The 27,882-nt window shown below is 40.9% G+C and overlaps 1 protein-coding gene and 1 long non-coding RNA gene across 6 annotated transcripts in view; both read right to left on the reverse strand.

The window, feature by feature from the left end:
* rerg (RAS-like, estrogen-regulated, growth inhibitor) overlaps positions 1-27,882 on the reverse strand; it is a 48,476-nt gene that overhangs the window by 16,902 nt on the left and 3,692 nt on the right. For all 5 annotated transcript variants that reach the window (XM_031306346.2, XM_035996181.1, XM_031306345.2 and 2 more), the window contains exon 2: positions 22,212-22,347. In XM_031306346.2, coding sequence (XP_031162206.1) covers positions 22,212-22,272 — 61 coding nt within the window. In that variant the 5' untranslated portion in view covers positions 22,273-22,347. The remainder of the gene's footprint in view (positions 1-22,211; positions 22,348-27,882) is intronic.
* LOC116054678 lies at positions 8,638-17,941 on the reverse strand. Its single transcript, XR_004106120.1, has 3 exons — positions 17,854-17,941; positions 8,978-8,982; positions 8,638-8,648 (listed from the first exon to the last, which is right to left on the reverse strand). It is a non-coding gene; the product is annotated as an uncharacterized LOC116054678 (long non-coding RNA).

Consider the following 27,882-nt stretch of genomic DNA (forward strand, 5'->3'; position numbering starts at 1 on the left):
AAACTATTGGAACATGTGACTGACAGATGTTTCTTGTTGCCCAGGTGTTGCCTTTGAGGTTGATTGTTCAAACATTAAATAGCTCTGCATGACTAGTCTAAGTTTTGATCCTTGGTTTAAACCTATAAAGACTGCTTTTCTTGTTAAAGAGTTGTCTATGGGAGAAAAGCAAGCCATTTTCAAGCTGAGAAAAGAAGGAAAATCGACCAGAGCCATTGGACAAACATTGGGCATAGCAAGCACAACAATTTGGAATGTCCTGAAAAAGAAAAACTACTATCAAACGGTTCGGCCAAGGAAAACAACAACAGTAGTTGATGACAGAAATATTGTGAGAGCTGTGAAGAAAACCCACAAAACATCAGTAAGTGACATCACCAACGACCTCCACAGTGCAGGGGTGAAGGTATCACAATCCACTGTTCGAAGAAATCTAGAGGCCATGCCACAAGATGCAAACCACTCATCAGCAGTAAGAATCGGAAGGCCAGATTGGAATTTGCAAAGAAGTACAGAGATGAGCCGCAAAAGTTCTGGAATACAATCTTAAGGACTGATGAGACCAAGATGAATCTCTACCAAAGTGATGGAAAGGCCAAAGTGTGGAGAAAGAAAGGAACTGCTTATGATCCGAATCATACAAGCTCATCTGTGAAGCATGGTGGAGGTAATGTCATGGCTTGGGCGTGCATGGCTGCTTCTGGAACAGGCTCATTCATATTTATTGATGATGTAACTGATGATGGTAGCAGCAGAATGAATTCAGAAGTGTACAGAAACATTTTGTCTGCCAATTTACATAAAAATGCATTTAAACTAATCGGGAGGAGGTTTGTCATGCAGCAGGACGATGACCCAAAGCACACTGCCAACAAAACAAAGGACTTCATCAGGGGAAAAAGTGGAAGGTTTTAGACTGGCCAAGTCAGTCACCTGACATTAACCCAATAGAGCATGCATTTCACCTCCTGAAGAGGAGACTGAAGGGAGAAACCCCCTGAAACAAGAACTGAAAGAAGCTGCGGTAAAAGCCTGGAATAGCATCACAAATAAAGAATGCAACAGTTTGGTGATGTCGATGGGTCACAGGCTTGAGGCAGTTATTGCAAGCAAGGGTTATGCCATCAAATATTAAATGTTATTTACTTTAAGATTATTTGTTCCAATACTTTTGCTCACCTAAAAATGCTGTGGTCTAATACAAACGGTGATATGTCCTAAGTTGTTTAACACATCTAGATGTAAATACCAGGAGATAAAAGCTGAAATTCTGAACTCTTGTCTCATACTCATCTTTTGATCTTAAACCCAAATGTCTTCAGTGAACAACAAAAACAACAAAGGAATTTGCATTGCCGTTCCAATACTTGTGGAGGGGACTGTATGGGATTGTAAGCCTGCTCTTAACAGCATCAGCCTTCATCGCAAATAAACAAAACGGCATCAGCCAGCAGGCCAGTGACTCACTCTCTTAATGATTTACCATCAACAAGTAATCTGCCGCATGGAAATGTTAATCTCCTTCATTCAGAGAGAATTAGGAGGCTATTACCTGTGTGTCACGCAGAGCTATAAACCAAACAGTCTGTGCTCTTTTCCAGAAAAAAAACACCTGTAAACACTCATTTGAAACGTGGACTCTTTTGAGGAAAGTCTAATGTGGCGGGTCTGTGGTACAGCTCGCACTTTGCTGTCTGTCCTAGCTGCACTTTGCCTGTTTCATTTAGAAGCCAAGATCCACTCTTCCATTTGATTTGTCGTATCAATAGGACTACACAAACCACCGTGCCTTCTCTGCTGCTTATTATACTATCAACATCCCGTGTTCCTTGACAACCAAGCACTACAGTGTAATCTAATTAAAGACACCAAGCATCGTGCTCCCCTTCAACTCCAAGGAAGTCACTGCAGGAGGTGTGTGCCTCAGTTGTGTCGCAGTTTAGCTGAACACTACAGCGTCCATTCCTTTAGTTGGATTAATGGCTAGGCATGATGCCACTGAGGCTCTCATATAATAGGCTACGTAATACAAGGATTCACAGGCATAAGTAAATATGTATACAGTATGCAGCTATTTATTCTAATTTATTATTCTTTCCGAACCTTGTGCTAAGCTAGGCTAACTGCCTCCTAGCTTAAGCTCCATACTGTTGATAAAGCTCAGTGGGATTCATCTCATCTCACTCTTGGAAAGCAAATAAGCTATTTTCCCAAAAGCTCTAACTCTGTCTACCATGCCTGCATAAGACTATAGGTCTGTCAAAAGTCTGCTAACATTAGCCACTCTAAGGGTTGGTTTATGCTCGGTCAGAAGTAGTTTGTAAGACGTGAGTGTGTAATCCAAAGTGTTTTATAATTTTAGTTGTTCCGAAAGGCATCACTCAAAGGCAAAGTGAAGAGCTGGTCGTACTACACCTTCCTAGACGTTTGCAGACTCGTAAAGGTTGTTCACACCTTCAATCTGTTTCTTTGCGGGAGCTGTCATGTGCCTGAGTGACTCCCTATGGTCCACTTGAGTCCAGGCGTGTATCTGTGTCCTCATGTCAAGTTACTGAGCTGCTGCTTGTAGCAAAGAGACAATGGGGAAAGAGCTTTGCCTTTTGAACTGGGAAAAAAACCGATCCATCTTTGCCAGGCCTTTTTTTCCACTCATAATTAGCCATGACAAGGAATGGGAAGAAAACCTATTATGTAAGCCAGAGTGTCCCTGTCACGTTTCATTTCGCTCCTGAAGAACTCAAGTCCAGCCTTTGAGCTCAGGGCAGTGTTTGATGATTATTGAGAGCCTGGTGCTCAAATGTTTCAGTTGGTCTTTCACATGTTTGGAGTAAATGTGGAAAGCTTCACTGGAGTCTTTTTTTTTTTTTTTACAAGCCAAACCATTTCTTTTACGTCACAATGTAACATCAGTTTGTCTATTCATTAGCATGAGTTTGGTGAATAGACGTAATACATAAGTACACAGAGACAGGCAGTAACAGAGCTTAACATTTCCCCTTTGAAACAGCCTGTTGTAACCCTGTTTAAGTTGTTTTTCTTCTGAAGTGTACCACATTTCCGTCCCTTTCCAAACACACTTAATGTGTTTTCAGGCAAAGGAAGAGTGTGTCATGCAACTTTCAATTATTCCCTGAATGCACTTAAAGCAAAACAGCAGCAGATAATTTGTCATGCTGCTGAGAAGGCGGAATGACATGCATGTTTCTTCTCCTGGCACATTTACTTCTCATGTTGCTGACTGAATTTCCCACTGAATTTCCCACTGAGGTTATGTCGTGTTGTTTCTGCTACAGTGGCCTGGATTCCAGGTGGACAGAACAACCAATGGGGTGTGAAGTCTTTTCCTCATTAGAGGTAACTGTATCTCCTGCTTTTCACTGCCGCTAGAAGAAATGTACACATGGAAGAGAGGAGCCTTTGTGAACGTGCGTCAATATGGACATTGTGGCCCAGATTCTCTACAGGTTTGCAGAGGGCATAATGTGCTCTGTATCACCAAGCTGAAGGCAGGCGATTCACTGACTGTGTGCAGTGAGAGGAAAGCTGATAACGGTGCTGGTATATAAAAAAAAAAAAAAAAAAATGAAACCTCTTTGCACCTGTCACCGTCATACATATTGCTGTGGAAACCTCATAGCAGCAGTTCCGTTTTTGCTCTTTTTTTCCCCGATTCAATTGAAGGATTACTTTTGATTAAAATTGTATCACCTACAATTGGTGAAAGACATTGTTTGTTCCAGCAATGAGGTTTCGGAGGACTTGTTTGTGCCACAATCTGATTTGCATACATTGCTTAATGAATAAAAATAAAACCCAATGCTCTATGCTCAGTCACAAAAAATGCACTAGACAACCCTTTAACACAAATGCTTCCCTTGGGTAGGGAAGCTGTTGAGAGCTGCAGCAGGGTTGTGCTAGTGTTTCTGGCTATCATTTTTTAGATACGTATTTAACATTTCAAAATTGGTCTTTAAAGTGTGAGCCATTCTGAGTAGTTGCTAGTGTGCCTACAAGTAACAATTACCGGAGAATTGTACATACTAACGTGACAGTACCACAAGTATAGAAGATGCATAAAAACAGAGCGAGACTACGTCGCCTCTGCAGCTTGTTGAGTCAGGGCAATGCCGATAAAGTGGTCCCAAGTGTAATTACGCTTTTCAAAACTCCACGCAGACAACGCTCGCTGCAATATTATTATTTCATCACCTGACAACTCACAGAAACATAGGTTTTAAAATGAAATAACTCCTACTTCCACCTCTTCATTATAACCAGTGGCTACAAGGACAACACAATGGCCAAGCCGCTGTTGGTGTGTATTCCCTGATACTCCTCCAACATGGCAGTGTCGCCTCCAACAGAGTGTGCTATGTACTTACTGTATGTCTGCTTGACAAATGCCCTGTTGTGTTAACCTGAGCTGTTGCCATATAATATCTGGCATGCTCACTATATCAATACCTTCTTGCTTTCTGGGTCTGGGCTATTCAAATACTGCAGCTGAAGTCTGAGGAGAAAAAAAACTGATGCGACTTTATCAAATTCTCCAGGCCAGACACAGGGCCGCTTTGAGTGGATGGATGGAGGAGTGCCGAGTTTTTTTAGATTGCTGTCAAACACATCGTCCACGGGAGGTGTTTGCCAAAAGCCGCTTTTGTCCAAAGTGACGTAATCACATTAGCAGTAGAATGTTGGACTAATTGCAAACAAAGCAAGAGCAATTAATGGCGCCCATGGCCATGTTCTGTGTTACTCATTAAACAGTCTCCATTGATTCCCCACAGCTATCAGACGGACACCCACGGCTCTTTGGTTCCCTTAAGCCACAAAAATACCTCTTTAAAGGAGGACAAGTAGAGCTCGCCCAGTGCTGTGCAGCTGTGGTCAAGTTTTGTACTTATTGTGTTCACTTCCCTTCACTGTAGGTCATGTCATACAGGCCAGTGGTGCAGATAAGTTTGAAGGGGAAATGGTTAGACTGGGTCTGACTGGAAATTGAAAAAAATAACTATTCTGACATACACAGACTATATAATATTTAGTCAAATTTTAGACCTAAATCGTACTTTTGAGATTTTGTAAAAACATTTTTTTTATTTTTGTAAAAATAGCTTTTTAAATTTGCAATAATTACAAAATCGAACTATAAACCAAACCTAACTGCAGAAACTGTGCTGTTGCTGCTCATGTAATCTGTGGCTGTAGAACTTGGTGTTGCACTTAATGCATTGTCTGCCAGGAAGACATCCATCTATAGATGGCTCAAGCAAGATCACTTACAACGGCATGTCAAGCAAAAGCTAGCTGGTGAGAGATAGTGATTTACAGCCTTAGTTAATCAAACGCTACATTGACTTGATTTTCTCCTAGCTGTTGTCTCTAATTTAAAAAAAAAAAAAAGGTTATTCAGTTAATTATTCCACATAAAATGAAAACATATGATACAAAATAAATGAGACAGCAGGGAATCCAGTCATGATGCAGATTAAAAACCCGAGCAGATCTCAGTAGCTTTTGACCATTGTGGAATTCATGCAGTTTTGTGTGGCTAAGCCATTACATATTTAAATATATTAAATTGTAAATTAATGTATTAGGTTGACTCCAATATAAATACTAAGAGTGGTTGGACAAACAGACATCCTGCAAAACAGAGACACAGAAGAACACATTTTGTTTGTAGGTGCTGTTTCCCCCGCGCATTCCATAAAGATTATCCATATGTGGCGTGCAGTATCTGCATTTTTTAGATATTACTGTGGCAATGTTTATTGGTATAAAATAATCAGCCTAAAAAGCATAAATCCAGACATCCCATCTCTCTGTAGGTCAGTTTGCCAGCCTGAAAAGTTTCAGCCTTATTTTCTCAGCTTCACTGCTTCTGTAGTAACTGCTCCCTGCCTTTTGTAGGACAGTATTGATGGCGAACGCCCTGTTCAATGCAGCGTTCGTACATTGATTTGCTTGTTGCATACTGTGCGGACTGAATGTTCTGTGCCTTCATGAATAACCTAATCTCTATTAAGCTGATGAGAGCTCAGAAATATTAAGAATGCAAGACATTTAAATGATTCATCAGTGACATGAAATCTCCAGTAGCATCTGATTTAGACTAATTATGACGATGTGCTGGTTGATGTCACCAAAATAGTTGTAAATTTGCTCCTCTGCTGGCAGGATACGCTGTTGTCCTCGTGAATAGAAGAGAGGTGAATCATTAACCAGACGAGCTGTTTCTCGGATTTTATTGCATTTCTGTCAGAAGAAATGCAGACAATCGCTGCCCTGCTGTCCCCTGGCAGATGAGAAGCTACAATTTCCACCCACAATGGGGCCCTGAATGCTTGTAAAGGATTTTTGAAAAGTTATGTTAACAGGAGTCTTCCGCCATTTAATCTATGCCATTAAAATTCCCTACATCTTACACTGCAAAACACAATTGACATTTTTGTTCCAATTATGTCAAATAGCTTGAGATTGAGAGACCCATTACTATCTTAAATAATAATGCAATTACTTTTTGTAGCACGCCCTCATCTCTAATCAATATCCTCACCACTTATTAGCAGAGATGCTGAGGCAGGCTTATAGATTGCGCCACTTTGTGCACTGATTATTTATTGATGATTCCCTGCAAATCCGCTTAGCATCTAAAAGGAAGTGAGAAAATTAGGACACTTTAGTTCTGTGGCTTTGCACAGCCAGTTTTATCCCAGCTCGAACATTAATCCTGAACTCTATATAGCTTTAGCATTTATCCAAGGTACTGGACTAAATCTCTTCCACGGAAGTTTATTGAGGGAAACAAGTAAGTAAGTACATAGAGTTTCATTTATATAGCACCTCTAAAAACCTAGGTTAGAGTGCTTTACAAAAGATAAAAGGTTGAAAGAACAAAAGACGAGTACAACACAAACATTACAACAGACAAAAAGAGGCATCATTACTCAAAATAGTGCACATAACTCAAACACAAAAACAATTAGAAAAGAAATGGATCTTCAGCTGAGATCTAAAACACTCAAGAGAGTTTGCTGACCTGAGTCCCAGGGACCCAGTCTGGGGTGATGTGAGAGCGATATGAGGTCTTAGTGAGTAGTCTTGCAGCAGAGTTTCAGACTAACTGTATTCGGTTAACCGTGTCTTGGCTTAGGCAGGAATAAAGAGCATTACAACAGTCTAAGCAGGAGTCAAAAGTGGAGTCGAGGTTGGCGGCCAATGAACCGAGGGGTTGGAGGATGTTAGTGGAGACCTGATCTGGGGCGAAAATCAGAGCTTCGCTTTTATTGGATTTAATTAAAGAATGCGACATCCAGTTACTCATCGACATGATGTGAACCAAAGGACAGACACAGGAGAATGTTGCTTCCAGAGTTCATACAGATTTATTCAACTTGTTTTATTAATGTGACAGATCCAGTCACTTTAAATTACTGTGATAAATCTGTTGGAACGCTGGCAGCAGCACATTCTCTTTTTTTCCATTATTTCTTGCAAGATAAAGCAGATGGAAACACACTTTTACATATGTGTCTGTCTGAATTATTGGAAGCTCAGTTAGAATTTCCTTTCTGTGTAAATATACATTGTAGTATGGAAGTGTTTCTTCACACACACAGAGAAGTGACAGCCCTTATTCAAGAAACAGGCAAACAAATTAGCTAAGTACCCAAACCACTTCCTGAACAGTAGGTCAGGTCACTGTTCCAGTCTCTGAGCTTTCCCAGAGTTCCTTTCACCACCGGTCTCTCCCTGGGGTACGTCTGCATCCCTAACCACCAACGCCAAGCCTCTTTGGAACTGCTGGATAGACGTAAACCCGATTTTTCACTATACGGACATTTCTAGGAGTCCCCACGGTACCGGGAGAAGTATTCAATCTCGGTCTACTGCCAAATATAAATGAGATCAAGTCAGACATCTTATCATCTCTTCTCCTTTCCAGATCAGATTACAGCTCGCCAATCAGGCTCCATTCATATTTATTCTAGGATTTAACCAATACCCTTTTAAGAAGGGATGTGGGAAGTCTAAAGTGAGTACAGTAACAATAACACAAGGCAAATGTAAACATGTCATCTCCCACGATTCATGGCATCCCTGTCTGGGCCAATTGGGATCAAATATTTCACTTTGTGTGAGCTGGGGTGCAGGGCAATTAAGCTTTATGTAAGGAATGGCTTAACCAGTGTCTTTATTTGCTGTAATTAGCTACATTTGTTAGCAAGTCCTGCTAATTTAGCTTACTACAAACTGTAGTAACTGAGCTTTACTTAAGGCCAAAGATCCTGGTCATTTCTGGTACATCTGCTGCGTAGAATTCCCCACTGTGTTGAAGTCGGTCTGGATGCTATCTAAGTTTAGGGTAACATTAGCAGTTTGTTATGCTACACTCCAGCAACCCCAGCCAATGGGGGAGTTAGACCCTTTTTTAAGATTATCCTTACGGCTTAAGAGTCAGCTGTAAACATTAAAGTCTGACAGTGATTTTAACCAACTTACAGAGCTAACGCTTAATTAGCTAGCTAGCTACAGCTGATAAAAATCTGCCGGAGACAGTTGTCATCTCATTTGGCAAATACTCACCTGCTAGAAATGAGACCTGCTTTTGTCTACCTCTGTTTGAAATCATCTTACATCTTCCACTGTTGTCATTATAAACTGCATCGGAGCCATGTGACAATTGCTACATCTGTAGCAACAGTAACTAAAGGGGAAGGGGATTAGCAAACGATCAATAAAGCAATTAGCTATCTGCTTCACTCTGCTTTGTTGTCATTGCTTTCCGTGCTGCTCAGCTATGCCTCAGCAATTTGATTATCCATGTGACCCAGATGAGAATTGAAAAAAATGCAACTTGATACAGCTTTTTACCGTTCACACTGATCAGAAAACAACAGGTGTGAGTAACTTGCATCCATGAGGAACAATATCTTTTCTCAAAATACAAAACCAGTACTTCAGGAAATCTCACGGTCTCTTTTGTTCTCCTGATCATATTACAGTTCGCCAATTATCAACACATGACTCATCCCTTTTCTTCTCCATGCCTGTAAACTCATTAGTGACTAAGGTTTGCCAGTTTCTGGTTATTATACACCATTGGAATTAAGGAGATGTGGGGCATATTCAGAGCAACTGCTCCTCTCAGAATATTAAACCAGCTTTCCATTTTCTGCCATGCTTTAATAGCCATTAGCTATCTTAGTAAACAAATTGCATGTTTTAAATAAACAACCCTTGGGCGCTGAGGGATTTTGTATGAACCTGCACTTATCAATTTCCATCTGATATCCCAACTCGTCCAATAAAAAAGAACAAATACATGACCACTTGAGTTGCTGTGAAAATGAATCCATGTCTCTTAATTTTAAGTGTGAGCAGCCTCCAGTTTTAGGCTGGCAGACCGCCTACCATTCAAATTTGTTGTGCAATAAACACATTCTCTCCGTTGCAAAATGGCATTTTAGCTGCGAGATCGGATTTGCCGCCTCAAGCCAAGTTCTCATAATAAATCAAACTGCAATTAAGCCATCAGGCGCAGTGTGTTACTCTATAAATCTCTAATGCTGAGGGACTTCCTACAATCATCAGCAGTGTAATTAGTTTTGCTGGTATTGTTCGTAAAACAAAGACAATCTTTGCATTGTTCCGACAGATTGATAGAAAATGAACAGAGCACTGAAACTTCCAGAGCACTGGAATTTGGATTGCCTTATACATATACATGTACGATACTGGTAGTTACATTTTAAATTGTATAAATCATATTAACTATGATTAGAAATTACTTAGACATATTGTACACTACCTGTTCAGCACCAAACGGCAGACCGACAAAGTTGGCAACTAGCTACTAAACAAAGTGGGTCATTTAGCTGCTGAAGAGCCAAATATTTTAATATAAGGAGTTGGTGGAGATCGATAACAGAGAGTTGTTTGCTGACATGCTAATGTTAACAATAACAAATCATAATTTTTCACTGTCTTAGGCATTTAATGTCTTTGTGGAGAAATGACTGAAAATCTCTACCCGGGGACGTTGTGTGTGTTCAGGATTACTACTGCATATGTGATAAAAGTTGCCTAAAGCATTTTGTGATGATGAATATTTGTTTTGAAATCTGATAAATTGCCTCAAGTGATGTCACGTGGTCGGTTGAGTCTGAAGACTGCAAGTTTGAAAAATAATTGTATGGTCTGCTGTTGTTAGCCAGTAAGAGTCCGTACTGCGAGTCCTCCACGTTTCTTTTGATAATAACTGCACTGAGCTCCACTGAGATTTGACTCGCATAATGAAATTATTTCTGTCCTCCGAGTAGCTCCATCACTGGGAAAATGAAGTTTACCACAGGTGATAGACAACATCATATAAGCACATCATAGATTTTCTTTTAATTCTCATGTAACTTAATTACATTGGTAAATGCTATTGAATGGATTGATTAGCAATTTACTTTATTTCAGCAGTTTCAGTTTTAAAACTAAATCACTTCTTTCAAATTAAAAGTTTGTGGAGAGGAACAGTCCAGAGGATCACAACAACATATGGTAAACTCAGCCAAACTGCATCAAGAAAGAGAACCAACAACAAAAAAACAAAAACGAGCACAAGTTGAAGCTAACTGTGGGAGCTGTGACGAACAAGCTGTTTTTGGAGCTTACTGATAATTGTCATGCAGCCATTTTTTTTGCATTGCTGACTCACTCACTTCAAGCTCAAAGTTGTTTGCTCACCCTCTGAAAAGCACTAGTGTGCCTTCGGCTTTTTTAATTAGCCTCTGCTTGAATACACTTTGCCTTCGCACTAGGAAAATGGATGTCTCTTTGTTTGAACACAAGTCACTGTATGTATCAAGTTTACTTTAAACGACCGTAAAGGTTAGACCAACTCCCCTCCACTTTGGACGAGCTCCATGACCACACAATGGCAGAGAGAGACAGTCATTCTCCCCAGGGCCCCGCGCCTCTGCCAAAATGGGACACCAGGGAGTCTTTGATTTCACATCTCTGAAGATGCAAAAGGACAGAAGATCGCAGTTGTGGGGTTAGAACGGCAAGGGCGTGAGCATTTTAACACCGCATTCATCCCTTTTAATTTAGTCTCCAACAATAGCATCACGGCGCTATTCATCGAGAGCCATCTGTGAGACCGATGAGGGCCGAGATGCTGTTGCAACCACACCTTAGAGAGAGATCTTCACTGTGATTACACATATGAAGGTGAAGCTCTGTGTACAAAGAGCAGCTGGGGAAAAGGTGAAGTACATTTTTTTCACCATGAAGAACCTGGGTATTGAAGCTTTTAAAAAATGGCCTTGTTCACACTGCAGCTACAGTAAACATCGCAGAGCATAAAAGGAAATGTTCATGTCATCACTGTAGATATTTTTTCATTTGTGTTACTTAGAGGTTTTTCAAACTCTGGCTTAGAAAATCAGTTTTTTACCTTTTTTACAATACCTAGTTTCCACCAGTGCTTCTAGTCAACTGAACATGTGAAGCTGGGTTGGAAGTAATGTTTAACTCTTGTCTATTGTCCTGATGACACCAATACTGACCTTGTTTTAATGTGAGGACAGTCTTGACTGATCCTGTTTTTTTTGTAGGATTGTGAGGTTGTTGTCATGTGGACAGAAACTGAGTCTACATAGGCTGTGACAATGTGCCATCACTCACTGATACTGAAAGGTTGTTCGAGGGAATCTCTCAATCTTGTAATGCCTTCCGGAAGACATGAATGAATGTATGCAGAGTAACTCTTAAAATTGAAGTTTGGAGATGATTTACAGGAATGCAGAAAGCATAACTGATCTAAAGAGGAAAAAAAAGAGTTTGAGGTGGGAGAGAACAGTGTTAAATAAATGAAATATCACTGGAAGTGTCCCTGAATATTAAATGTTAACCTGAACCTTGGTTGATAATGCGCCTTCAGAAGCAAATAAAAAAAAAAAAAACGTAATGGCTCTATTATGAAATTTTAAAACTGCTGCTGATGTCCAGAGAGTAAGGTTGTTAAAAGCAAGGCGGTAAATAACCAGCGATGACTCACACATTGGACAAAGACAACGGCGGAGTACACGGGTGGTGAACGGACAACATGTGGGGGCTGAGGAGAGTCGAAAGGTGTGCTCCTAAAATAATTCAACAGAAGACATAAACACGACCACTCATGAAGCCCACCTTCCTGTGACACAATCATTTCCCTTTATGGGTACGCTGCGTCTTTGTGTGTGTCAAGGGAATTAATTTGCTGATATTTATGCTGTCTAGAGGCACAGCAACTACACTCCAGAAATACATCCTTTCTTCAGTTAAGCCTGCGTGTGTGCCAGGTGAATAGAAACACTGTGGGGAGGTTTGGAAACTGAAAGATGGCCTTTAGAGAGCTCAAAGAGATGAGGTGAATGGCAAAGACACCCTGATCCTTTCTAAGGACAAAATGCTTGGGGCAGCAGATGCTGTGTTCAGGAGAGGAGGAGGAAGTGGAGGAGGATGGAGAAAGATGAGCACAGTGTGGGCACGCAGAGGGAATTCAGGTTATCTGACAGTTTAATGAAGCTTCAGAGCTGTAAGGCTGCAGTAACACAGGGACTGATTGCGTCTACCTGCCATTCAAAAAGTGCTGCTCCTTTGTCGACTATTGTTGTAGGTGAAATAAAAAAAAACATGCAATTTATACCTGGTCTGTGTCTCAAACAAGGATCCTGGTGAGTGCTGAGTTTAGTCAGAGGCTGTCAGTTGCTAGCTAGCTATCTTACAGTTAACTGTTGGTAGATTACAGAGCATGTGAGCGTGAGGATTTTGGATGGAGCGCAGAGCGGATTTTTAAAATGTTGGAGTGTCCATTTATCTCCACCGCTCTAACTTGCTCACTTTGAAGCATGCCCGAGCCTAGGGCTGGATGATTAATTGAAAAATAATCGTAACCGAAATTCAGAGCCTATAACCGACGTAATTTTACCAAGTCGGTTATTTCGGTCTTTTAATCCTATTAATATTTCCGCGGCCGCCCACTGTGTGTTAATGTACTTTCCCCTTATAACATATTACGGCCGCCGCGTGTGTAGCCACGTGACTCCGCCCCGTCCAGTCTGCGACCATAGGTGCTTTCAGATCGGATAGTACTTGTACTTTTTAGAGGAAAAGTACACTTCTAAGCAGTTCTAAGAACTACTCTCCCCCAAAATCTTTTTTCCTGTTTGCATTCCCACTGGCCAAGTGGCCATAGGGACTGGTAGGAGGGGTAAGGGAGTGACGCAAGCACGGCAACGGTCTTTATAGCATCGTCACTAGACCTTAGCGTCACATACAACAACAACAAATGATGCTAATACTTGTGCACTTTTCCTATATTAAATGCACGTCCATTCTCGTAGTAATTCACGTAATGTTTTGCTCAACACATACGGGGCTTTATTATACTCGGAACAGACCCTGTGTGTGTGTGTGTGTGTGAGTGTGACGGCCAGCGAGCCGCAGGACACGCTTGTGGAATTTAACTCCGAAAAGACAGTTAACCACAGGTTCCCGTTAATCTTATGATGGACATTTATTATTTATTTTCTACATTTTTAGGAAAGTTTTTTTTTTTACATTAAAACTTAAATTACTTTTTTATAAGATGTTTTTATTTCATTGTAAAATCTACTGTTGTAGATTTCAGTTCAGTTGTTAATGTTAAGTTGTGTAATAAATAAGCATTAATTGCTATCTGTGTGCTGTTTCCTTATTTTAGAATCACAAAGATAGGATTATGCACTCTTTCATTAGAAAAAATAACCGTGAACATATTTACAGTATAAGAAAAGAAAAAAATTAAATAATCGTTCAATAATCGTAATCGAGGTAACTTGTTTGATTAATCGTGATTATGATTTTAGCCAAAATCGTCCAGCCCTACCCGAGCCCGTCTCTGTGTTACAGCAGTGCAGTACATGCAGATGAATGGCGCCCTCTCCACGCCACCAGTGCCTGTCATCTAGCGGACGTTTTGCTGGAGGAGCTCCAGGCATGAAGGGAGGGTGGGCGCCGTTCATCTGATAAATACAATGCAGCTTCTTTTTTATTTTTGCGCGAGAGATTTGAGTAGAGAGATTGAAATCTGAGTTGAGCGCATGCTCTGGTACATTGCTGGCTGTTTGAGGTGGATTAACACAGACTAAACCCAGACAAAAAAAAAAAATGTCCCGGCAGTCAAATTTAAATGTGAATAACGTGAGTTGAAAACTTGCTTTGCTTTATGGCTGAAAACAGCGTAATGGTATCCTTCTGTGCTAGCTGGAGATCACAAATTTCATCGCAATTCATCCAAACTATTTGTACAACCTGAAAAACACACAACCACGGTGAAAAGCTATTTCATTCTAAATTTGCTGTGACTTCTTCAATCACTTCCAGTCAGCCGAAAACCATGTTAACGTTGACACCAATTTTCTCTGCGCAAATATCAATTTGGCTTTGTTGTCCTAATTAATTTCTAATTTAGACAGGTGTGTTGGTACATAAAACTGCAGCTTTACCTCCCCTGTCAGCTGTGTGTGTTAAAACAGGCAATTTTAATATCCCGATTTCTCATTCCAGTGCTCATTTTCAAGGCTAAATGAACATGCATAAGATGAGACATTCAGCAGTGATTGTCCCCCAATATATAAACAAGGTAAGAATTATTGTTATGGTCTGTCAGACGCACCACAAGCCATCCATGGCTTTAAAAACACTGATGTCTGAAGTTAATGTCCTTGACGTTTCTTTCTCTGTGCCAGTTTTCAGTATTATAGACAGCCTGCATAAAACTCTGAACACTGAAGAATTAATAACTTACAACTTCTGTCTCGCTTTCAGAGGTTTCCGGTCTTTCATAATGCCAACAGATTTCCCTCCCATCCTGAAAATTCTTTACCAAAGCATTTTCCTTTCCTTTCCTTTTGTCTGTCACAAAAATTACACCCACCCACAGCAGCACGAAATAGCCCTGAAACTAGTTCTTTTAACACTACAGCCACATCAATTCATCTCCCACAAAAATCATGTTCAACTTCACTATCTTGTGTTCTATATTTACACACCTGGCCCTGGTTGTTATTTAATTACAAATAATTAAGTCTTTAAGTTAAAGTGATAGTTTGGATATTTTAAAGTGGGCTTGTATGATGTACTTATCCATAGTTAGTATAAGCTACAGTAGATGGCGGTCAGCACGTCCCCAGTTTGGAGAAGCCGCCAGGAGTATCGACACGAAAGCAAAGCAATGTACCGCAATGTTTTTGTGCATTAAAACAATATCAGTTTAAGTGTAAGCTATATTTAAAAATGTTCACCACTTTACTTTGGTGTCAGACAGCCCTCTGAACTATACCTTTTAGTAAATGTAACACACTCAAGTACATAAGTCACTGAACATTGACATCACTGCAGTCGCTTTGAAAGCCACTCGTGAACCTTTTCTGCTCGTATCTAAAAGAGTAAAATCTACCTCCGACACGCTGATTAGAGCACTTGTGACGCAGCATAATGTATTCGATGAGTCATAGCTTATGGCTGCTCATCGGGTCTGACACGCACAATGTAATCACAGGACTCAAACAGCCAGCCAACGTCAGAGCTGTGGGCTCTCTCGGCTGTCAAAGGCCAAAGATGCGGCAGCATGCGTGTCTGTCCCCGAGCCTCTGCCTTCTGCTAATTGCTCGGTGGTGCAGAGAGCGAGGAGCTAAGCACAGAAAGCCTGATGGATGTTATGGGATTTCTTTCCAGGACTTTAATATCCTCTAGCAGGCATTACAGGAAGTTGATTTTGGAACAGTGATTTGAGTGTCAAAGATTGGCTGGGCCATCTTTCAGCAGGAAGCCTATTTCAGAGTCATTAGCATGAGCTCACAATGTGATATTGTCAAAACCATTTAGAGACCTGCTGTTGTCTTGCACATTGTCTTTTTCGTAGACTGTATTACATTAAAATTAATTGGAGGTCCACATTCAATAGAATTTTATACAATTTTAGAATATTAAAATAAGGGAAAAAAATCTGCATGACTTGGTCAGCATTTGTGGGAGGTCCATCCCTCCTGAGATAATGTCCTATCCTGTGTGTGTGATTAGTGAGTCAGCGGAATTTGGATAACCTCTAACACTGAACATTATGGAAATTTATGCCAAATTGAAAATCAATTGCTGACATTAGGAGAAACTCATATGAGGTAACTAAGATGCTCCTTTGTATATTTGCACCTTTTTGTATATATATTTTATTTATTAACTTTTCCATTCGTACTGTACAAACCCCTAAAGAGCCTTGGGGATTTGTCTCGACATGATCTGGTGGTAGGGGGGAGGGGAGGAAGAGATTGGATGTCTACAAATTATAAGTTAAGCGTTGACAAAAAAAAGGAAAGCTCAGCCTCATTGGTACCTTAGTTACCTCAGATACCGTAGATTCCTCAGCCAGAACTGACTGATAATCCAAGCCATTTTCATAATAATAAATGTCTTGTTTCTTACTAACTGCCGTCACAGCAGTGACTCATCAGCAGAAAAAATGCAAATAAGGAGTGCGGAGGTAAAGTGAAAGTAATGCGTTTCCCTGCAGCAAAGGATTAGACGGAGGTTACACCTTTTTTATGTGATGAAAAGGAAAAAAAGGCAGACCCAACTGGTGCTTCTGTCACTTCACTTATTGCTTTTATGGCAAAGGAATATGATCTTTCTCTTTATTTTCGTCCAGTATAAAAACCTAAAGTATCTTTTTCAGATTTAATTTGAGGAAGAGATCAGCTTTCACAGTTTGGTCAGTAAGAAGTGGAGGGCAGAAGAGCCACAGTAGGATTTTAGGATGTTTAGCTTCACACAGTCCAACACAGAAGCTGTCAGTCTGTCCAGTGTTGTTTGTTTTTGTGGCTTCGCCTCGCCTGACTGCCCTCTGAATGACTGTTTACATCATGCTCCAGACCGACATGTCCATTAGGCAGATTCATGCTCCCTTCCCGGCATTGGAGGTGGTAAACGGTAGTATTTCTGAGTCGGACACATGTTGGCCAACTCCTTTTGTTATTGTTCTGCTTTATGGCCGTCAGACAGGCTGAGGGGAGGAGGTGGAATGTTTAAGGAGCGACGAGACCAGAGGTTTTACGAGCCGGCTTTTTGCCCCCCATAAAGTTCATTTCCCAAAAGAACATCCAACTATCTTTTAAAGGCTACTATTCACTATGTGAATGTGTATGCATGCCAATGTTTTTACAGCAATAAACAGCCAGATTCATATAATAAGATGAAAGCAAGGTAGTAACTAACATTTTGTCAGTTTTTATTAGTAATGACGTTAAGTTCGTACTTTATTAAATTATTGCAAACATTGCATGAGACCTTTCTCATGCAATATTTGCAATAATTTAATGCATTCAACCGGTTTGTAAGACCTGAGGGATAAACACATCATGTTTCAGTGAGTAATGTTAAATGTACACAACTTTGTTTTCAGTTCTTTGCCTATTTACAACCCCGGAAGACACTGAGCTACATTAGCATTCAGTTGGAGTAGTGTCTCTGTCCACCTCGTGAATGTAAGCCCCATATGCATTCTCATTTTAGCTCTGTTTTGGTCTCTACCAACTCCTGAGGGAAATATCTGACTCTTTAGCTGCTAAATGCTCCACTATGTTTACCAGATAGTCACTAACGTTGTCGGCATGCTGTTTGGTGCTAATAGGTAGTGTACCGGGTTGGTACAGCAGGCTAAGAGTGAATTTGGGTGGGGAAGTGAAAGAGCAGCGCTTGTCCCTCCCTCATTACCACCACTGAGGTGCCCTTGAGCAAGGCCCTTGACCCAAAAAAAATCAGACTGTGGTTGTACTAGACGAATGTGTAACTTTCTGAATGTGACTGGTCGTAGTTGCAAATGAGCATTTGTTCTCCATCGGCTTACCTGGATAAATAAAGGTTAAATAAAATAAAAAATAAAACAAACATCATCTGAAAGACGTTAAAACTCTCCGTAGAGCAGAGGGAATTTTTTCAGTCCAGCATCAACTAGTGAATTTTCAGCTGTCATGTTTTTCCTCAGATATGCATCAATAATACAGTGGTTACAGATATGTTAATTCCACAGAGTATTCACTCAACTTACCCCTCAAAACCTCGCCAGTGCTACTTTATTTACTGGGATCAACTCATTGTGCGTGTGTGCTTGTGTACATGTGTGTGTGTTTAGCAGGGACCAAGTTGGAGGTACAGTAATTGGACAAATTTATCTTATTTCCTAACCCCAGTTTGCCTCCGCTGAGTCAATAAACCAAAACAGTGAAAAGTGCCAGGACAACCAACTTAAGTTAATATACTCTTCTCTTTATTAGGGCTGGATGGCTCTGTAGGAGTCCAGGTCAGACCATCACAAAGGGCCCAGCAAACTCCCCAACGACGCCAGGACACCCAGCAGGTCTGTTCCTGCTTGTTAGGAACACATTTTTTCCAACCAGCAGGGGAGCAAACGGCTTCTGGATGTGACTGATCACCACTGAAGCACAAATACTTTAAAGTCCAACTAAAGTAAGAAACATTAGCATCACATGAACACCATCTCACTTGTGTGATGTCGAGATGGATGAACACGTTTTTTTCCCAAGGTGAATCAAGTGTTCTTAATGTTGTTGTGTTTTGTTATAAATAACGCGATAGGTTTGGCCAATTAGTGTTATTTAAAACAAATAGTGGTGGTTTTATGATAACGCTGACAAGTTAGGAAAAAATACAGAACCCTGGAAAAAGTTGGCCAGATTTTTGCTGCCAGGGTGGAGTTGCCTCTGACACAACATATACTGCAGATCATTGTGTGTGATGGATGCAGATGTGATCTATAGGACACTAAAAGAGCATTAGAGCGCTGGGGTATAGAGGGCAATGTCTGTCTCATCAGTTGTGCTTTATGTTAGGTGGTAATTAGCAATTGTTGGCATGCTAAGTTAAGGTGGTCAACATGGTAAACAGTATACCTACTAAACATGAGCATGTTAGCATTGTCATTGTAGGCATACAGGCATGCTTACGTTAGCATTTAGCTCAATGTACCGTTGTATCTAATGGCAAGTTCCCACTACAGGACTTCAGCCCTCATTTTCCGCTCACAGGAAGTTTTGGGCAAATTAACGTTGGCTTGGCGCTTACGTGCAGGCGCTCGATATATCTTGAGAACAGTTAACCATAGTCATAAATCGACCAAAGTTTAGAATGCCAACACAAAGAAAGTGGAAGGTAACGGACATCCGGCTGAAAATGAGGGACGTCCGGTGGAATTTCCAGCGGCACCTAATCAATTGCGGAAATGAAACGCCGTTGATATAGACTAGATAAAGTATAACAAGACTTTGCTTATTACAAAAGGAATATTTAATACCACCTAGACAAAGTGGTCAACTTTCAGATAGAGAACTACTGTAACAGGAATTTAGTATCTTGCTCAAGGACACTTCAGCTGGGTTAGGTAGGTGGTCCTCTGTTTAAAATAGGCATATAACATCTTTAGCTTAGATTTATGAACCACAAAAGAGTGACTCCAACACACCAGAAGGGTCAAAACATGTTTTCCTCTCAGTCACATTTTGCATGAAGTGGGAGTGTAAATCCTGATGGTTGTCCATTGAGGAGAAGGCTGATTCATTAGCATCCGTGGGCTTCCACTAAAGGACTATGTTTAGATGAGAGCCGTTCATTGTTAAAGGGATCACCAGGGCTACATGTAGCGTCAGATGTGACAACACTGACTACTATCCTGCTGTGTGTCTGTTTTTGTGCATTAAAATGAGCATGCCACTGATGGAGGAGGATCAGGCGACTGCAGAGCTGCATGAATTAACCGTCCACATGAAAAGGGAGTTGGTTTTTTGAGACAATTTTCCAGCGAGCAGATAAAGACTTTATGTGGTGAACATGCTCTTTCAAGTGTTCAAATGTATCAAGGATCACTGCAGTGCTTTTAAAATTTTTTTAGTTTTTTACAGGTTTGTGACGTTCTCGCGATAGCACGGCACATCTCGCGACAACACGCGACACCACGTGGTATGTATGTTTACATCCGCTGTATACAGCGTAGACCAGGGGTCTCAAACTCAATTTACCTGGGGGCCGCTCGAGGTAGAGTGTGGGTCAGGCTGGGCCGCGTCAAGTATTCAACAAAAGTATTCTTTGTTTGCTTTCTTAAATAAATCTTGTTGCCTCAATAGACATTTTTTAAGATTGGCGACCCGGTTCTTTCTCTCATCTCCCTGGTATTTTGTATACTCCTCAACATGTCTAGTTGAGTAATGACGTCTGATGTCATATTCCTTGTACACTGCAACTTTCTCTGTGCATATGAGACATGTAGAGGTGCCCCTGTGCTCGATAGAAAAAATATTCCATCTCCCACTTTCACTGAAATTGCCTGTGCTCGTCGCCAACCTTTCTCTTCACGGCACGTTTTGAGAGAGACATGACTGGAACTGGGTGATGGCATATATTTTCCGTCACTCTGGAACACCTTTCAACCAAGTGACTAACGTTGATACTTCGTATGGTACAGTTGGTACAGGTACTTCACGGTTGGCTAGCTTGACAACCGTTGACAACAAACGCTGCAGTCACGAGACTAGCTATGGTAGCCCGTAAGTGCTAAACAAATAAAATAAAAGCATGGCAAGCGTGGCACACGCAACAACTCAGCAAAAAGGTGCGTTTCAGAACAACGCGCGGGCCGCACTGACACTAAACTTTGTCAAGTAGGGGGGCCACAAAATATCATCCCGCGGGCCTCAATTGGCCCCCGGGCCGCAAGTTTGAGGCCCCTGGCGTAGACATACACATGGATAGCTCAAAATGCATACAGATAACACGGCATTTGGCTTTAGGAAAGTGGCGTGTATGTTTACGCAAAGTCATGATGCCATGTTGTATGAGCGAGGAAACACGAAAGCAGCCTTCCTGGAAGCAAGTTTTTTTTGTTTTTGTTTTTTTGCAGGATGGTAGGGGAAGACTCATCCCTGATTGGCTCACCCTGACATTCTTACCCTAACCATAACCAATCCCACTCCTATTGCCTAACCATAACCCTCCTCTTACCTAAACCTAACCAACCCAACCAGAGCAGGCAACGAGTACTAGCCATTCAGGGATGAGTTCCCTAATGAATATTCATGAATCTTCCCCTACCATCCTGCAAAAAAAAAATGTCGCTTCCCGGAAACCGTGCAGCTGAAAGCCGTTGCTAACTCCGCCCATACAGCTGACGAATTCATGTGATGCTTTAGAGGAAAGGACATCTTATCCCTCTAAAACAAATGTCCTTGTTTCCTCTCTCCTAGCATGATTGCCATGCATCTCTCCCACGCTTCCTCGGTGGGACGGACTAAGACACGAGGAAGGGAAGCAAGGGAAGGAAATGTGGATGCAAAATTTTGAAGATTGGAGCTTGATGTCTGTTTTCTTAACAAGGTTTCAGACGTGCATGACATCGTCAGCCTCATGACATCGTCAGCCTCACTGCCATGTTTAACAAGCACACTCCTTTCAGACAAAGGTTATGAACTCTGCAGTCATTACACTTTTCAGTACAGTACTTGACCTGACCTCCTCAGGCATTTTAATGGCCTCCTTCGACATGGAAGAGCTCCCGAAGCATGTTTTCCAACAGCTGATTGCTACACAGAAGCAATCTGTCTTGATTTGCAGCCGGCAGGAAACATATGGTCTGCGATATTGTGTTAGCTACTGGAGAAAACCTACAGCTGAGGCCAGGCTGCCGCAGCTTATAGAGGAATGCTGAAACCAAATGATAATGACTCAACTGACTTATCTGTGGGAGTGAAGGTAATTAAGCCAGACCAAAAACAACCTACTGTAATGCTGAATACATGAAGAAACTATGCTTGAGGAGAAATTATGGCGAGTGTAAAAATGCAGAGGATGGTGGAGGAAAACATTAGAAAGCAGAGGTCATGCTGAAAGAGGCAAAACACAACATGAAACCTGCAGATACCCAACAGCCAAGTTTAAGTCTTTTAAATGTTGCCTGCAAATGGATTTATGATTATTCTGAGCACCAAAATAAAGCGTACAAATCAGCCTGTTTTCAGTCAAAGACAACTTTCTTGTAGTTTTTGGAACTTTGAATGAATAGAATAAGAAAGATGGACACTATGACCTACACAAAAGTTTAAAATATTTGAATACTTTACAAAGCAGTTTACCTGACTTGCCCACCCCCGCCCTGCCGAAGACGGCCAGCTTCACCTCCGGGCTTTTGGCCATGACAGCAGCTGCAGCCAGCAAAGATCAGCAAACCAATCAGTGGGCTCCGAGGTCAGCCACTCATCCTTGCAGCGTCTGAGGAAACATGTAGGACAAGTTTATATGTTAGAATGCATATGTAGTTTTGATGCTAAAGCACAGTGCAACACTTGCACATGACATTTTGCTGTATTTTTTCTTTTTGCTGGTATTTCTACTTTTAGCTCCCACTGCTATTTGTGAGTCATACAGTGATTTCTCAGTGTCCTCCAGCAAGCTGCAGGACTTACATTAGCAGGCTAAGTGTCAGGCTACGAATGACTGGACTGAAAAGGCTCATAGTTGGGTATATCAGAACAAAGCAGCCCTGGCTTCTAGAAATTACCTTTGTAATACAAATTAGTTTTTTTGAAGTACGCCTTGAAGGAAAAATAATTGTTGCCTTGAATATGTAGAACTCAAAATACGCTTCCGAGGGGAAATTATGTCTCCTTTTTAAGCTTGATTCTCAACTCAGGAGACATGACTTTCATGTTATTTAAAAAGACAATAGTAAATGTGAAGTTACAGTATATGTAATGGCCCTGACACACCAACCCGATAATTGGCCGTCGGACAGTCTGGCGAGGTCAGTGACTCAAGTCTGTTCGGTGTGTTCCGTGCCGTGCGAGCGGGATGAGTGATGAACGCCTCTCAAAATCTGATGAAAATCTTTTAAACTGACCTTTGTCGATCTGAAATGAAGACAGATTCAACAACTGCATGGCCTATTTCTTGCTTGACATGTTTTCAGAAACACGTTTCAGTGAACTATTTTCGTAAAATACAAGATCGTATTTCGAACAAGCCGCCATTACTATCGGCTGGAGAAGCCAGAGCCACGTGACGCGTTGTCATTTCTGGTTTTCATTTTTTGTATTACGTCTCGCAAACGCGCAGAACGTACGCTCTAGACGGCGTCGCTTCGGTGTGTTCCGAGGCACTTTTTGGACCTCGGGGAGCCGGCTGATCAGTCCGACTGCCTTTTCTGCCGACGGTCAGCCATCTGGTTAGTGTGTCAGGGGTTTTAGGGGCTTATTCAATATCAATTAATATAAATTGTAATTTTAAAAATGTACAAAAAGTGTAATTAAAGTTTTTGTTTCCTACATTGGATTAATACATACAAAAACGCCTGCTTAGAACATCATTTGATCATTTTGTGATTTTCACAAAATCTAATATCCGAAAAGTATATTATTACTACTACATTTTGTATTGATTTCAGCCCTAAAGTAATATTTTTGTAAATTTTGTCTGTTTATATTTTCACATGTGCACAGTAATGTGGAACAGATGAACTTTCCTTTGTAGAACAGATACCAGTCTGGTGTGTGAAAAACATTTTACTTTAAGTATGTAGTACAGAGACAGTGGTGTCAGGCCGTTTCGGGGAGTTGTTGACCTCCTAACTGATTTTTCATGCAGGTGCGTGAGAGATGTGACAGGAAGATTAGCAGAAGACAGAGAGAGCAGGGAAGCATAGAATATTGCACGCACAGAGCTGAAGTCATTAAAAAGCAAAACACAGCCCGTTTAAACAACCACAGGTCTGTTTAATGAGAAAATAACCAACTGCAAGGTTATCTCACCAGGTAATTGATTGTAAACTTCTGCGTCAAACACTCTGTTTTTCTACTGGCGGCCCTTCCAACTTTTAACCAAAAACAAGCAGACAACAAATACAATCTAATTGAAATCTATGTCCTAATGACTCCAGATGAATCCTGGGATCCACAGGCTCAAGAATGGTGCATGTCCAATAAGCAGCAATGCTGACTGAGATAATACAAGAACAAACCCACCAGGCTGAGGCTTGTGTTTTTATTGAATGTTTTCAGTGGTGGCAGCAGCCTGATTAAAGAAGTGTGTTTGTAAATGGAGGGTCATGGATTTGAACCACTGCTCAGCTGTGAAACTACAAAAGAAACCTCCTCAGGAGCTATACTGTGCTGCAGTCTCAGAACAGAAAATCCTAACTAGAATGCAACAGTAGAGACGCATGTCATCCCAATATTTCGGTCTGACCATGATTTAGCCTTTGGGGGCAACGGCCAATGTTTCGGGGGTTACAGTGTAGACAGTGGATATTCGGGCCATAACTAACTGTTCCATGCGGCAGTCATTTACAGTCTAATTAGCAACTTGAAATAAGAGATGACGTCTATGAATTTTTTTTTTTTTAAGTTAAATCATTTTCAGAAGATAGCTGATGGGTTCCGAGATTGTATTTCAGTCAATGGGTTCCACCTCTTTAACTCTCCACACGGACTGTTTACCTGCATGCAACCAAAGCCCACTCAAACATGATTGGTCAATACTACTGGGACTACAAATCAGAAACCAGAACGCTTCATTACCAAAATCCTGTCCTGTTGCCTACATATTCTGCATTCATATGCAGGTATCTGTTTATAGAGATTACTGTTGACCAGACCCATAATGAGGCAGAAACATTGAAAGCCACAGTCGAAAGCTTTGGCTTTTGTTTATAATTCAACAAAAACACACTTGATTGCATCTTGTTTTCTTGCCAAGAGTTGGATGATAAGCTAGAAACCACTCTTATTTCTGTACTGTAAATATTAAGCTATCACAAGCACACTCTTAGCTTAGCAAAAGGACTGAAAACAGTTCGCCTGCTATTGTCCAAAGGTAACAAAATCCTCCTACCATCTCCTCTAAAGCTCACTAAATCACTGATTGTACAAAAAACGGAGAATGAAAACGTCACATTCACTACGTTTACGTGCACATAATATTCCGGTTTTTGCCCTTATTCCAAAAAAGACAATATTCCAACTAAACTGTTTACATGGCTAATGAAAGTGAATATTGAACTAATATTCCCGTTTACATGTAGCCGTGCAAAATATGATTTTTTTCAAAGTTTACCAGCGGTGGTGGACTTGTTGGACCGTGCGAACACAGCCTCCCTCTCATTCCTTCAACCAGCTTATAGAAAAGGACGGTGTTGCGATGTGTGCGTATATCCAAAAACCTGTTGATATCCAAGTCTTTGATAATGTTTAAAAGTAGCTGTGTTTCTCTTTCTTATCGGGTCTGCAGCCTTGCAAACTGTTGGCTGGTTGGTTTGTGCACAGCAACCATAACAACGCACAGAGCTGACCATAAGCCATAAACCGGCAAGAAGCTGTAAACTGCGGTAAAAACCCTGATTGAGACACATATTCCAAATACGCTGTATACATGTCCAAAGAATGCTTCTAAAGCCCAAATAATACCGGAATATCTCACGTCTTAATCTGAAAATGCTATATTTGGAAAAAGGCCTTATTCGGAATATCCAACCGGAATATGCTGTTTACATGACCTGTATCAAATTTGGAATATTGTCAAATTCATTAATAGTGGAATATTGGTGTGCATGTAAACATACTCAATGTGCTTTTACAGCGGCTATGTGTGGAGCAGTCACTTCCAGGTCTCACCACTGTTTGTCTAGCAACCTCACAGTAATGACAAGACTCCAGTGTCAGCAAATAGGGTTATGACTATTGTTTGTTTAATCTGTACTCGACAGAAACGTAAAAACAAGTTAGCATGTTATGGTCTACGGTGTCACTTAACTACTGTACAACTGTCAGAATCTGCATCCATCAGAATGTCAGATCAGTGCTTCACTATCTCAGATTTTGCACGTAATGCATCAAAGAGCAGGTGAACAGACAACGTAGTGCTGCCATTGTTGGATGAAAACATGATGCTAATGGCTCAGCTGAAATTGTACTCTTCTGTGGGTTGAGAAAAGTCTAAGTGGATTAAGAGTTAAAAGCCGATTTGGATGAAATGGAAATTGCATGATGGTCAAGGTGAATGCTGTTTGCCCAACATTCTCTTCACAGTATGACATTTTCATGCTCATGTTTTGGCAAGATATAGATTGCTTCTGCCAGACAGCTAAGAATCCAGATTTTTTTTTTTCCATATTATCATACATATTAACATCTTTTTGTTTCTCTTGTCAAACAACTACTCAACAAAAAAGTCTGATGTGATCAAGAGGCACAGAACGATATCTGGCAATCCAAAGCTAACAGAAATTCCAAAATAGTTAATTGTATTGTGTTGCACACAATAATGCAAGACTCAATATGTGATCAAATGCGACGTAAAACTGGCTTTCAAACATATCTGGCAGTTGTGAGAGATAATAAATAGCCTGCTGAAGTGTCAGCCATGTTTGAGAAATGATGGATCATCAGAAGCTGTCAAGAAAATCTCTTCACTCATCCCTGTGTTGAAATGAGATATAGCAAAGAAAAATGGTAGAAAAGCAAAAACAGACTGCTTAAATAAAAGCTGAAAAATGTGTTTGTGTGTGTCGGTGCCAGAGACATGTTAGCCAGCTTCACACTGGTTGAAGTTATGAAGTGGCAAACTTCCAGCACTTTGCTTCTTCATCCACTGCAACACACACACACACACACACACACACACACACACACACACACACACACTCTGAGTTAATTTACACCAACACACATGCCCGTATATGGTGTGGCTGTGTGCCGCTTCGTGTGGCTCAAGTGGAGGTCGATCATCAATCTCTGTCTCTCTCTCAGCAAGGGCCATCATGGCAGCCGTCAGCCTCTTTAAATATTATTGTTTTTATCATGACTAATGTGGACGCCACGATTCCGCCAGACAGCACAGTCAAAACAGTGTGTTATACTGTAGTGGTGCTGTAATTTTAATTACCGTAACAGTAACATTTTGTTCTGTCTTTCCAGTTTAGTTTGAGGTGTTTTGAGCATTTATGAGCTTGGTCATACAGTACGTTTCCACCTGTGGTGAAACGATTAACCGTGCAGTGTAGGCCACAACTAAAGCTTGGTAATCTTTTAAGTTCTCCAGGGCCACCTTGATTATGGCAATAGCAATAACGGTGCCACATGCTGTACATTTGGAGACTATTTTCCCAAGAAAAACGACAGAATCAGTCATTTCAGCCAGTGCCCCAAACAGTGTCATTTTTACGTTGAAGAGACAAAGTTTTCTAGCAGCTGTAAAAAATACTGGTTCTCAACCATCAGTGTGCGGGGTTTTTTTTTTTTTTTTTTAAGCATGACCGCGATTGTTGCCCAACATGAACCACATGGTTGTTATTGTAACTATGACAACAAAAGTCCCCCAACCTTAATGAAGTAGTCATTTTAACCCAAACCATGATCTTTTGTTAACCCTTACCAAGTAGTTTCTGTGCCTAAACCTAACCAAACCTCAACCAGAGCGCTGTAACTTCATAAATCGTGTTTAATTTACAACAGTAATTTGTAACCGTAACCGTCATTCAAATGTTAACATTTGAGATATGCTGGGAAATATGCTAATGCTGTTTCTTAGTAAGTGTCAGATGAGAAGATTCATACCTCTTTCATGCCTGTATGTTAAATATGAAGCCACGATCAGCAGCCGGTTAACTTAGTATAAAGCCTGGAAACAGCTAGCCTGGCTCTGTCCAATGGTAACAAAATCTGCCTACCTACAACGTATCGTCTGGTGTTGGACAGCAGATTTTGTTATCTTCAAACAGAGCCAGGCTAGCTGCTTTTTTCCAGTGTTTACGCT

The sequence above is a fragment of the Sander lucioperca genome, chromosome 20 (assembly GCF_008315115.2).
Source record: "Sander lucioperca isolate FBNREF2018 chromosome 20, SLUC_FBN_1.2, whole genome shotgun sequence".
NCBI lineage: Eukaryota > Metazoa > Chordata > Actinopteri > Perciformes > Percidae > Sander > Sander lucioperca.